The sequence below is a fragment of the Pyrgilauda ruficollis genome, unplaced genomic scaffold, assembly GCF_017590135.1.
Source record: "Pyrgilauda ruficollis isolate IOZ18807 unplaced genomic scaffold, ASM1759013v1 scaffold2, whole genome shotgun sequence".
In the NCBI taxonomy this organism is placed as follows: Eukaryota; Metazoa; Chordata; class Aves; order Passeriformes; family Passeridae; genus Pyrgilauda; species Pyrgilauda ruficollis.
In genome coordinates this window covers 25,071,761-25,085,286 of record NW_024519206.1, presented here as the reverse complement: position 1 = coordinate 25,085,286, position 13,526 = coordinate 25,071,761, and the positions used below count along the sequence as shown (strand labels likewise).

General features: G+C 38.6%; 1 protein-coding gene across 1 annotated transcript in view; it reads right to left on the bottom strand.

The window, feature by feature from the left end:
• The window catches only part of NPSR1 (neuropeptide S receptor 1), a 56,572-nt gene that overhangs the window by 30,513 nt on the left and 12,533 nt on the right, over positions 1-13,526 (bottom strand). The window contains exon 2 of the mRNA XM_041466593.1: positions 13,254-13,386. Within this exon, the coding sequence (XP_041322527.1) occupies positions 13,254-13,386 (133 nt within the window). The remainder of the gene's footprint in view (positions 1-13,253; positions 13,387-13,526) is intronic.

The window sequence follows — 13,526 nt, the reverse complement described above, 5'->3', positions numbered from 1 at the left end:
AACATAGGATTTTTTTTTTCTGTTGGCCTCAAGAGCTTTATCCCAAATAACAATTTCTCTGTCGACTCATTACTTCCCCTAAAATGGAAATTACTTTCCCTTCGGGTGAATTTTGGTGTATTAGGGACTCTTCTTTAATAGTGAGTAAACTGGACTTCATCATTTCCTCCTTTCCACTGCTCCCCTCCTCTTTCTCCACTTCCAGGTCTGAATGTAGACATTTGATTTGGGTAACTTTGGTCTAGATAGGAGTGTGAGTGCTCCTCCAAAAAGAGCAGATAAAAGTTACTTTCAGTGGTGGAGTTATGCCTCCACTATAACCAAAAGAAGTTAGTAGGCAGAGGGCTGAAATGCAGTTTTAAGTATACAAGTTGTTTCATGCTCCATGCTTTTGGACATTGTATGCACTTACACTAAGGTAACCTAAGAGTACAAAACATGCTTTTAATGCCATTAGTGACAGAAGATCCATACTTGAGGCAATATACACACACTTTCCCCTTCTCCAGACACAGTGCAAAACAATTCCATGCTGATTTCCATCAGCCATCCATTTTCTCCAAGGCCTCAGAAGATGACCAGCACTGAATCTTGTTTCAGTCGTTCTACAAGCAGGTCCCAGTAAGCTGGGGTGCCACATGCCCATACTACTCAAAAGCATCTGGTTTAACAAGCATTTGGTAGACATGTGATATTTGAGAAATACCTGAGAGCAAAATTGCTCTATTTTGAACAAACCCAGCTGGTTTATTTGCAGGGAAGGCAAACTGGGAATTTGGGAGACACCATGTTGTGGCGTCCCATTGAACCTGGCAAGCTGTAAGTACCAGCATACCCATGCAGGGAGACTTAGAGACAGTCTTCACTTACAGCCAGACTGCAAAGGCTCAGGATACATTACTGATTTGTTTGTCTAAGAAGTTTGTGTGCTTGAGAGAGAAGATTATACAGCATACTATGAGGACACTTCAGAGAAACTAGGTTGATGTGCAACTGATGTGGTTGTCACTTATTAATATTAGATTAGACACCTTGCCAAAGCAAAGATTTCAGGTGGGTAGTTTTATCACTGTGCTGTCTTTTGTGCATTAAAATTTCATTAGAGCTTCTGTCTTAGAGCAATGAGATTTGCCACTAATAACTCTTTGACACAAAGAAACTTATTTGATATTTGAGTAACACAACACTATAAAACCTCATCAGAGATTGGAGATGCATGGATTCCATGAGTGGATTGGTACTGTAGTAGAGCCTTCATGGGTCTCATGCTCCCAGTACTGTGAGGATTATTCAAATGGTGAGTGCCATCTGACAAGTTCAGTACTTAAAATGTGTCAAGCTTGCTGTGTGCCTGCATGTGTTTCTGACAGGGATAAGAAGAAATCCAAATTTAAATTGATTCTCTGAATGAAAGATAGAAATATTCATGGTATTCTCCTTTCAAAAAGATGAACAAAACACTGAAAGACCCTTACTTTACCAGTGTTATGTACAAGGCTGTCCTCAGGAGTCGTGACACTGGATTCCATGCTAAGGATGAGGGAAAAAGACACTCTGCTTTTCAGCCCTTTTAGAGGGAGTCTGCCAACGACTTCCATAAGCAAACATCTGTGACCATCCAGTTCTTAAGAAAAGGGTTTAAATAAGAATGTCCCCTTGATTTCTAAAAGTTTTGCATGTTTAATTAAACAAAGATGGTTGAGCAGAAAATGGCATTTCATGTATTTCAGCTGGCTTATCAGCTGGAGAGACAGTTTCATAACGAGCATTGAAATTACCATACTTAATATACCTTTTTTTCTGGACTTACTAGTAATATAGCAGTAACTTCAGCACTCCCATAACATATTAGAAAAACAGTGATTATGCAGTCCCTATCTCTGCAGCATGGAAAAGCCATTTTCTAAGAGATCTCTCCATCCTTTCCATATGTGGCATCAGTTCCTGATTTTCTCTCTGTCTATGGGAGCTGGAAATGAAAATGTAGAAATCATTCTTCCATTCAAGACCAGAATATGTCCATCAAAAAACCAATACCATCTCAAAATGTATATGGGTTTTTGTTTGTGGGTTTTGGGGTTTTTTTTAGGAAACAAATAAACATCTCTTTTGTCATGTATCTTCAAGTTCCCACAATTTCAAAGCAAACTGTTTCCTCATGCAGACAACCCTTTATTGCCCACTTCTAGTGTGTAGGTTTCTGGCGTATTTGAATAGCGTTTTGTCTATTGTTCTATTTTGCTAGTTTACAATGAAAGTAAAAAGTGTCTTTCAAGAAAAAAATTCCTTTTGTTTGTTATCAGTAACCTCTAAGAAACTGGCATAATCAAACACTTCTGCTTTTCAGTGCTGTTATCCCTGTTCCTTAGGAATTAGCAAAAAGTTTGATTTGTGAATGAAATGTTTGGAAGTTTTTCCAGATGTAATTTCCATCCTATTTTGACTGATCATGTTCTTGTTAAGCAGGTCTTCACTCTTCTTTCTTGCTTGCTACTGCCTGCAACATAACATTACAGGAGTGGAGAAATGTGTGACTTACCTGCAAGTTTTTTTTTATTTCAGGGCTATGGTGTGGGGGTGGGTGGGTGGATGTGGCTGTGCGTGTATTACATGTGTGCAGAAACAGAATCAGATCCCCATTGCATCCATCAGTGATTTCAGGTGGTTCTCTTCAACAACACAGTGGGGCACAGCACTTACATGCACTGAACTCAACAAACTTGAAGGCCTTTCCTATCCTAATCTATTCTATGATCCCAAAAATTCTCCTTTAAGTCTAATCATGCAGCTGCAGTGTTAATGCACAGGTTTGGAGTAATATTTATCACTTAAAATACACTTTTGTTCCACATCCCATTTAGATCTCTGCAACTACCTGAAAGGACATTGTGGAAAGTTGGAGGGCAGTCTATTTTCCCTAGTATCAAGAAATAGAATGAGAAAATGGCCTCAAGTTGTGCCAGGGGAACATGAGTTTGGATATTAGGAAAGATTAGGAAAGATTTCTTCACAGAAAAGATGGTCAAGCATTGGAACAGACTGCCTAAGGAAGGGGGTTAATCACCATGCCCAGATGTATTTAAAAGAGATGTAGGTGTGATACACAGGGACATGATTTAGTGATGGAGTTGGCAGTGTGGACTCGATCTTTTCCAACCTAAACAATTCTGTGATTTCATGAACAAATTGTCTTTTGGGCAGCACCTAGAAAATCTTGGAAAAGTTCCAGATGGCAGTTAAGAAACAAATCTGAGCACAAAAAGAAATAATAATGCACTTTCCATCAGGTAACACTGCTATGCCTTGCTGTGCTTGAAAATAAACAAATGGAAAAGTTCTGAGAAATACCTTCTCTGTAAAACTTTGTGTTTGGGGATGGGGTTTGAGTCAGAGCCTTCTGAGGTCTGATTGAAAAGGAGGAAGATTAGGTTCTTAGTTGTCAAAAATGAATAGTAATCCTGACATATTTGGTGATGTACGAACACTGGAGGGATTTATGTAGTCAACTTTAGAGATCTAAATTTGGAATTGAATCCTTCTGTGCAAGTCAGTGAAACTTAAACCCAAGTATAGAGCTGTGTGGAGTGTTTTGCTCTACTGGCTATAAACTGAGCATGGGAAGGGTGACTTAGTATCTTACATACCTACAGTGAGGTGCCTAAAATAGATGGCATGAATAATCCCTAAAATGAATACCAGTGTGCAAGAATGCAGTCATGAGATTTATTCCAATTATCTCTGTGACAATTATGTCCCATTTTTCTTCCCAGGACTGATGTCAAGGTGTGGGCTTTCTTCAGACCTACTTATGTACACATGGCAAGAGGCTAACAGGGCATCTGCCCTCCACCCTCCCTGCTATCACACAGAATCACAGAATATTCTAAGTTGGAAGGGACTCTGAAGGATGACCAAAGTCCAACTCTTAAGTGAATGGCTCATACAGAGATCAAGCTCACAAACATGGCATCATTAGCACCAAACTCTCACCAGCTGAGCTAATCTCAGTATTAATGATGTTGTATAAAACAAAATGTGTAATATTCCAAATAACAGTCATTTCCTCAGGTGGAGAAGGTCACAGATTAAAATTGCTTTGGTCAAAGACCTACAAATGTAAATTGTCATCTATGTAGTCAACCACCCAGCTGTAAGATAAGGAAGGTATCTGAAGATACTTGCTTAATCTGCATTTCACTTGGCTGACTAGAAAAGTAACCAAGATTAGAATTTTGTTGTTATTTTTGCTGTTTCTTTCAAATACCACATGGTTGCTCTAGCATACGAGCCCAGACCATACTGCATTTTTGTCTTACAGCCCTCAAAGTGCTGCAGTTGCCCATACAAACCTTTATAATCTCCACACAGCCCTACAGGTATCAGCAGAGCTGTCACAGTGCAGTAATTTAGCTGCACAGTGCAAGTGTCAGCACAGAGCTGGAGAAATTATATTGCAGGTGAAAGCGGGGGGGGGTCGGGGATGGGGTAAAAAGCTACTGGCAAAAAACCCCACAGCTGAAAGGAAATGCTTTCATTTTAGTCACACAGCTGTCTAGTCAGGAAAAACATTTGTATGCAAAGATCTGAAGGAATGACAGCTTCTTCTGAAAGAACAGAAATGGTAAATGTGGACCTCCTGTGCAGAAATCTGCAGGTGGGTAAGTGGAATCAAGCTTAGGCTGTGTGTGTCTGTTGAAATGAGAAAACAATGCCTTTAATAAAGATAGGGCATACAAGGTCCATTCATCACTTTTAATCCTTTCAGAAATTACTTATTAGCCAGAAAAGCAAACAGAACAACTGATTCTGTCTTAGTTTAAAATTGCATGATCTAGGGTGAATTTGGGGATACAGGATTGTCGCTGAGATGTTACACTGATATTTCTTATTTCCGTTCTGGGGATATCCAGGGACCCAAATCTTAGGGATGGCATTCAGAAACACTCCCAGATGACTTAGGAACAGAAGTCTAGTGCCTGCTTGTGATTTTAAACATACACATACACTGCAAAGGAATAATCATTGGACACTGTATTGCATATTTATAGGCCTGTTGTAGTTAGGTTTTCCCCTGCTTTAGAAGCAAGAGGATTTACGAACTGAAGCCTATTAAGTCCCTAAAAGCTGTATAAGGAGGAAATACTCAATATCTTTGTACAAGAATCAACACATCTACTGAAAATACTTCATGACTCAAAAAAAATACAAATTAAAAAAGGATATGTCTGGCTTCAGAGTGTTAAAGTGATTGAGATGCAGATGAAATGAAGGCGTATCATCTTTGTTGCTAAATTCTCAGGTCCCAGGTGGTCCACTGGAATGTGAAGAAAACCCCACATGACCATATCCTACACTAAACGTGGTACTGGAACTACTGACAGGCAGAGAGAGTGTGTCTGCTGTTTTGCATTTGCAGAGGAAGACACAGTTTCTATCCCTAGGCACTCTGAAAATTCCACACTGAGTCCCTATGTATGATGAACACACAAACTGTCCTCTTCCAGAACAATTTAGTGCAGCATTTAGGTACTGTACTTGGAGGAAAGAAAATACTTTTTTTCATGAGTCTTCATTGCCTGTGTGAACCTCAGCTCTGTACTTGGGTTTAAGCTGCAGAGTGGTTTTTGCTACCTGAAAGGGATCTGAAGACCACTGTTCACAGAAAATAGACAGAAAACCTCTGGTTTAAGGATGTCTGCCTAGTGGGTTGTGATTGCATTAATTAATTACAAATCATGAATCATGGACATCTTGTTCCTGCATTTGTAAGATTAAAGCAGGCTATATAAATAAAAGTCATTACAGGGTTTTTAAGGGGATGATCATGCTTGCTTCCAGTAGCAAATTACCTTTATATTGCCTCTAATGGGAGAGACACTGCATTCTACTCCTATAGTTACTGCACATCAGCTTTTTTTTTTTTTTTTTTTTTTGGGCTAGTGCTGCTGTTTCCTACTGCAGTGAGCTCCAGTGGACAGAGTCTAAGCAAACACAAATACTGTGTCCATTCCTGGACTTTCCAGTGATCCCCTGAGAAAGTATTTAATTATCTAAAACTACATGAGTATTAAGAAAAATATAGCATAACAGGCTTCCATCTGTGGGCTGGTTAAAAACACTTAGGATTTGGTTTGGAATTGAATTCTAAAGCAGAAGTTGTTGTCAGCAAACCTACAGCTCATTTCTGCATTCTCCAAATGTCCCATCTCTACAATAGCTCCCAACCAGGTTTTTGGGGCATCTCATTCTGGCCTAAAACTCTCTGGTTACTGAATCAAGATTTGATTTATTGCTCTTTCTTTGTCTTTCCTCATGTACTTGCTTGACTCCAAACCTTTTGGGCACATACAATAAAGGCAAAGGTGATCCAACTGCCTTAGACCCCAGGATTACTGCCAAGTCTCCAAGGCTACCTTTTTTTCTTATAGTCCTGTTCTTGTATCTTGTATCATAACTTTACCCTTTCGAGGAGGTAAATATTGCACCAAAAGAAGCTTGTTTTGCTTTAAACCTCACAGGCGAGTAGTGTAACTCCATGGATTGTTTGAGCACTAGTCCCAAATTCAATGTTCCTACACTACTAGACTGGACCGGAATAAAGTATTTTCACGATACCAAGTTTTCTGTGTCAGACCTCTTGCTTCATGATTTCACCTCTAAAACATAAAATCTACTCTGTTTTCTGTGAACATTTTCCTTTGGCTGGCTGACCAAACAATGTGAAATAGAGGCCCTGATACCCCTAAAGAGAACATATCTCATTCACATAAAGCTTCTTTCTGTCTCTCAGTTTTGATACTGAAGTTCACTTCCTGTTTCCTTTCCTACCTTCTGAGGATATTCCACTTTTTACCCCATCTACTTCAGGACTGGTTTGGGAGAAAATGCATTTTAAGAGGAATGCATGTATTGGATATTTTTCCTTGGGAAAATAGAAACTATGTTTTGACTAACCATTTATGCAAAGATAAATGAATACATACAGACATGCAGAAATACTCATGGCTCTTTACATAAGAAATCTTAGAGTATAGTAAAAGATGATTCATAATATCAAACTGGAATTGTAAAGCACCAGTGTCCAAGTTGCATATTACAAACTAGGGAACTATGACTCATCTTCAAATCTGAGTAAAAGTTCAAAGGAGAATTCAAGTCTCTCCTAGATGCTATTAAATCACAAGGAATGGCAATGGGTAGCAAATCTGTTTTGCCTCGTGCTGCCACAGGGTATTGCAGGCTGTGATCACATTTATCTTATCCTGCATTATGTTTCAGTTTGTGGGGGCATGCTAATACATACCTCACTTAAAGTCTCATGTTGCTTTCCTCTTACTGAATTCATCTTCTTGGCAGAATCAGCGTGGAAAAATGATTGCTGCTTTTCCAGGAAGCTAATGCAGCCATGCAACAATTTTTTTATTCACATAGTTTCATGGGATGCATTGAATAAGCAATACTAACATTGCTGTGTTTACTCCCAGAGACCATTTTTGCGCTTGGTAAATTGAAGCACATTTATTCTGTAAATGCAAAATGAAAGTTGTACTAAATGCTATAGTTTCCATAGCCTACAGAGGAAAGGTGGATGTAATCTATTTCTTTCCCTATTTATCAAGCCATGTGTGCAGTCAGGTGATTTGCAGAGTTTTTAGACTTCCAGATAGGTGTTTGGGAATCAAGCTGCTTGCAAAAGTGGGGAATTTGGATGCCACTGGGTATTCTGTAAAATTTCAGTGTCTGTGCCTGAGGGAATATTAACAAATTACACTCTTTCTTCCCAATCTTGACAAACCTTTTTCAGCAGTGATGGGAGCATGCAATGCAGAACACAGATGATCCATTAGCAGAGACAGTTTCCTTACATTAATTACACTTTCAAGAGGTTTTAGGACATAACGAATATAAGAAATGCACATGTCCTTCTCTCAATTTTAGCAATTAATTCTGCAGTATGATTGTAACTTCTTCTAAGTTTTCTTTTCTTCAGGTAGGATGATGAAATCCCTCACCTTTCTTCAGCCTTCATATTTTTCCTATAAATAGCAGACAATTAGTGTGGAAAGAGGAGGAAGATAGATTTCTGGGAATTATTCAGTTTTGTGCATTAAGTTTCTGTGTCTTAGGTGGACAATTGTGTAAATCATATTGGCAGGTTCCAGCCAAGACCCAGCTGGCAAGATAGGCAAGTTTTCCAGTATAACTGGGAACTCTATGGACTTTTTGGCTGCCAAAAGTCCACCTCCATTAAGGTGACTTGCTGATTTAGCTGCTAATTGGCTCTGTGCAATTAACTTCCAATGCTCATAATCACTGTGATGTCTAAGGTACTTGTAAAACTGATGAATTTGTATGTATGATTTCTCTAAAGTGCAGAAATATTCCAAGTATCATTTTCCTGATGAAAAGCTGGAACAGAGACCATTATCTGTTAATAATGTTCCACATGTTAATTTTGGTAATGGTGTTATTATATTAAGCTTTTCTACAGATCATGGAGTAACAAGTCATCTTCATTCCTTCAAGTCACATAGAACAATGAAGAAAATTATCAAAGGACAGGCACAGTGCATTCAAGCAGTCAGTATCCAGTACCCTACTGGTTTTGGTGTAGGAGAAAAAAAAAAAAAAAGAGAAGAAGAAATGAAGTACAAAATTTGTATGTTTAGCTCTTGTAGCTGCACAGTTAGATGTATTCATTTAGTGCATTTAACTGGAAAATTAGTTGGTAGTCTCTGCCTTCAGTCATCTAATTCAAAGTCCCCCTAGAAGTCAGAGATTGAGCCCAGCTGGTTTTAGTCTCACAGTCATGCTCTCTCTGGGTGGAAGCAGCACAGAAATAAAGCAGCACTCTGCTTTAGCACAGTCCATTTCCACCTATGTGTTTGTGTTGTCTTGTAGCAGGTTCTCAGTGTATTCGCTTTTTACCAAACACTGACAAAATGAGTGCAGTGGGGAGGACCAAGCCTTCAAGTTTCTGAGAGCAACTGAGGAAGGTAATGATACAAATATCTTTATATCACTTTTTAAATTACCTCCTTGTCTTTTTAATGTCATTCTCAAGTCATCTCTTAGGATTTGGTATTTATACCATAATATGGACTGCACAGCTACATATGTTTACAGAAAATCTCTTGTTTTCCTGTTTATATGTAAGCTACCATAGAAGTTAGGTGATGTTCTTTCTATTTTCTCTCTTCACTACAGCCACAGCAATACATATGTGAGAGCACATATTTCCAAACAAGACTGTCAGACTACAGCTTAAAATTTGGCATGCAGTGAAGTGCCTACATGTATTTCTACCCCTAACAATGGACAAAATGTAACACTGTTCCTAAATTACTGATTTCTGCTAAATGGTGGAATAGAAGCACACTGAGCTTCTAAAGGTCATGACATTTCAAGTTGCAAATTTCCAGATGGTAATGTTGGAGAAAAAGATCTAAATAAACTACCTACTTCTCATCAATAAAAGGAACTTAAATACATTCCTCTGTAAGTAGTAGTTAAAGGTGAATGGAAAATAATGAGAAGCAAAATTATTTCTTTTCACTCATTCTCTTAAATTCATTTATTTTCATTCAAATTTAGACTTTTTAAATGTATTGCTTGATTGGTTTTGGAATTGGTCAAATAATAGCAGTTCTTACTGTTACAAAGTAGTAACTCTTTGGCCCATAAATTACATTTCTTATCCACTACTCCTCAAATAATTTGATATATGCCTCATGCCCACTGCTTTTACATTTTGAGAGTAAATTTAAGAAGACCTTCATTTGGTAGAGCTGAGTAAACTGACCTATACAGATATAAATGTGCGGACAAACCATCTTTTCTGAAAACAACAATATTTCACTTCAATACTTCCAGCTTTATACAGCGCCTGTGAACTCGTCCCACTCTTTGATCTTGAACCACTTGGTGATTTCAGTCGGAGGCAAACATCTTAAATACACTAAGACACTGAAGTTATGTGAAATGGCATCGGGTAGGGGAAGATGTAAGAGATTTCCTGCCAGGAGAGATAGCTATGCCATGAGCATAACTTGTGCTAAGCTCAGAAGAAAAGTGTTTGGGGAAAAGTGCTTAGAAATACCCTCCTCACAGGGTAATCTTCAGAGCTTGCTCTTTCTGAGAAACTAAATTACCCTGGAGATAGAAATCTGTAGGAAACCTAGCTTTAGTTTCAGTCTGCACAGACAAACATGTTTCTAAGAACAACATTTTACAGAAGAGGAATATGCCCAAAGGCAAACTGAAAACTGAACACAAGGCAAATATGGCAATATTCCTCTTTGTTAAATTAGCTGATGCTGAGTGATTAGTACTATTGTTCAGCTCAGCTGTTAACTCTTAGCTGATTTCCTAGTGCTTAATTCACAGACAATTTCAAAGAGATTTATGCATGAACTGAGAGTTAGACACAGACTTAAATGTGGTACTGACACAAGCATTGTATAAGTGTATATTTAATGTGAAATATTGTGAATCCAGGCTTCAGCAACATCCTTAAGCATTCTGAAGTTGAAAGGATTACTCACATCTCTACAGATCCCTGCAACCTTGAGCACCACATTGAATTATGAGGTAGTAAAGGCTCAGTAAGAATATTCTCTAGATTTGTGGAGTGGGTTGAACCACTGAATTCTGTTGGTATTGAAAGAAGCCTCAATCAGTTAGTTACTTCTCATCTGCATCTGGCTTGGCAACCAGTCAAGAAGAACAACAGCGCTCACTTCCTATTCATGTATTATGCACAATTTTGCTTTGAATACCTTGTTTATTCTAACACAAAGGCTGAATTTTAATTTCATTTTGGTACTACATCAGTGGGAAAATGTGAGAATTGAGGGTGCCACTCAACTATTGAGCCACAGATCAATAGACAAAAAGTTTTTAAATGGCTTTGCCTGCATTGATAAAGCTATATCCATTATTCTTCTTTCTGCTACTGGGCAGAAATAATAAATATTTCAAGGACCTCAAAATAGATGGAAGTAGTAATATTGACTAAGCAGAAACTGTTTGCCAGGAGATTAGGCCTTAGTTGGTGGGATTTAAATATGCTTGGCATGTCAAAGCAATGTGACAAGTCAGTGTTTTCATAATGTTCTGCGTCTACCTCATAACTTGTTGTGAAAGGATGATGGCTGTTGCCAGCTTGCTTTGTTCTTAATAATATTTTTAAAGATAAGAAAGTGAAATGGTTCCATTTCAGGAATTAAGTCATCTCCTTGTGCCAAAATACTGACAAGCAGTCTTGGTGAGAGAAGATAAATGAGAGTTCTGACTCCAGCATTACAAAAAAGAAATCGACATTGCTTGAAAGAAGCCTTGCTGTTTAAGCTGAAGTTACTTCTTATAACATTGCAGATGTGGATGTCAAGTGAGTTTCCTATGTGAATTTTTCTAATACGAAATGGAACAGACTGTTGAACTCAGGCAATTTTAAAAGTCAAAGATAATTTTAGGGAAGGGGAAGTCAGAAGAATCAGCAAGTGGAACACAAAAATCTCAGTCAAATTATAGAATCAGCTGTATAGCACTATTTGCTGCCCACATCTAATGGTATATTGGCCGTCTTGTCTTTGCCACTGTCACTGATTCTTTCAGCTCCCTCAAAATTGCACTTGCAATGCCTTCCTCTCCCTTCTTGCTGACAGTATTTAAACCCCTAGTGAATAGTTCTCTGTGGACCTCCATTCCAGTACAAAAAGTCCTCTTTCCTATGGGTACAAAATGGAAAAATTCCCACTCAGACACTTACCCAGCACAGCAACAGCAGTAGCTCCTCCCAGTACACCTGACAGTAAGTATGAAACGGATGATGTCCATCTGGGGCTTCCTCTGCTCTTCTTTCTTTGCCTGTACTTCTGCTTGGCTGCCTGAGTACATTCCATTCATCTGGGATCGGGAACCCTTTGAGCAGAGACTGTTTATTTTGAAACTCCTGTGAACACTGTAATGCTTGATCTGTGATTGATGCTTCCAAGCTGTGGGGTGAGGCTGTATTGACCTGCCTTACCTGATGGAAAATACTGCTGGCTCATGAAGGAAGTGGCATAAAGGTCACAACTGAGATAAGAAGTAAAATAATTTATTACAGATGATTCAGGCAAACAGCTGTCAGCACTTCAGAAGAGGAGTCACTGCAAACCTTCACCTCCTCACCTTGCAAGGATTCTTACATCACCTGTTACAGGCCTGCCTCTTTGCATCAATTTGCACACTCTGGTCTGTTTCAGCTAAGAGTACTTCTTCAAAGTGAACATGCTCCTGAGCAGATGTGGCTCAGACCATGGAGTTCATTTATTGATGAAAATGCATGTTGAAAATTGGGCAGTGTAGTGCTTTGTTTTTCCAGTTTAAACACAGGTACAACAGGCAACAAAGGAGGAAGCAGTATTGTTGGAAAATCATATATTAAATTGTTCCTTACTGAAAAAGTGCTAAAATTCCTACCATAGCTTAGGGGAAAAAAAAAAGGCAATAGAAGCCTATAAATATATCCTATATACACAAGCAGTACAACACAGATGTCTTGTAAGCAGGGATTAGTAGCAGGACACTGTTATAGAAACAGCACATATTTTCCCTTGGGAAACTTAAACCCCCACAAATGTAGTCCATTCAAGACCACAGAGAAACAATGTGCTGCTTATGCTCATTTCCTTTGCTTCTTGCTGAGACTGAGATTTTACAAACCAGGCTTCTGTACATTTTACATTCTGTTTAACAACTACCATGTCCTTGGATCAGCATCCTTTTGTCCATTAAAAAAAAAATCTAAATGCATTCCTCTTCACCTTTATATTGTTATATTTCCCTTCATTAAACTGGACAACATGAAGTTATTTTCACTCTTCACTGCAGGAACATAATTGATGGAGTAGTTTTAGTAGAAAAACACAAGAGATTAATCTTAAACTAGTTTAATTTAAGCAGTTCCATGACAATAGCTGGAGACAGCTTCTGGGAAATGCAGATGCAAACTCAGACTGGAAGATAAGGTTTAGTGACATCAATGAGTTGCAGCTGCTGCATACTACTACATCTAGCAACATCTTTTGACATCAGAGTTAGACTGAGCCCTAAAATAAGCAGCCATCCATCTGCTTTATGGCAAACTGCAACTGGATGGACATTAGGTGGCAACTGAATTCTTCATCACTGAACTCACATTTTCTTATTTGTCATTTTAATAGTGATTCCTGTGCGGGTCAAGTGCCCTTTCCGCTCCCATACACTACCTGTGATCGCCAGCTGAGTAACAAAGTAGGTCATTCGAGATTTCCGCTTCCTCCTCCAGGTAGAGAAGAGCACGATGGCATTTCCAGCAATTGTGACTATAAAGAGTATCCAAAGAGTCACCAGCTGCTCTGTCTGCAATGGAAAGAAGGGAAAAAAGCATACTGATGGGTGGATGGACAGTCACTTATCCTCAGACAAATGAGATGAGAACAGAAAACAGGAGTGAAATTTGAGTTTTGCCAATTGATTTCACTATTTAGTCTAAATGACAT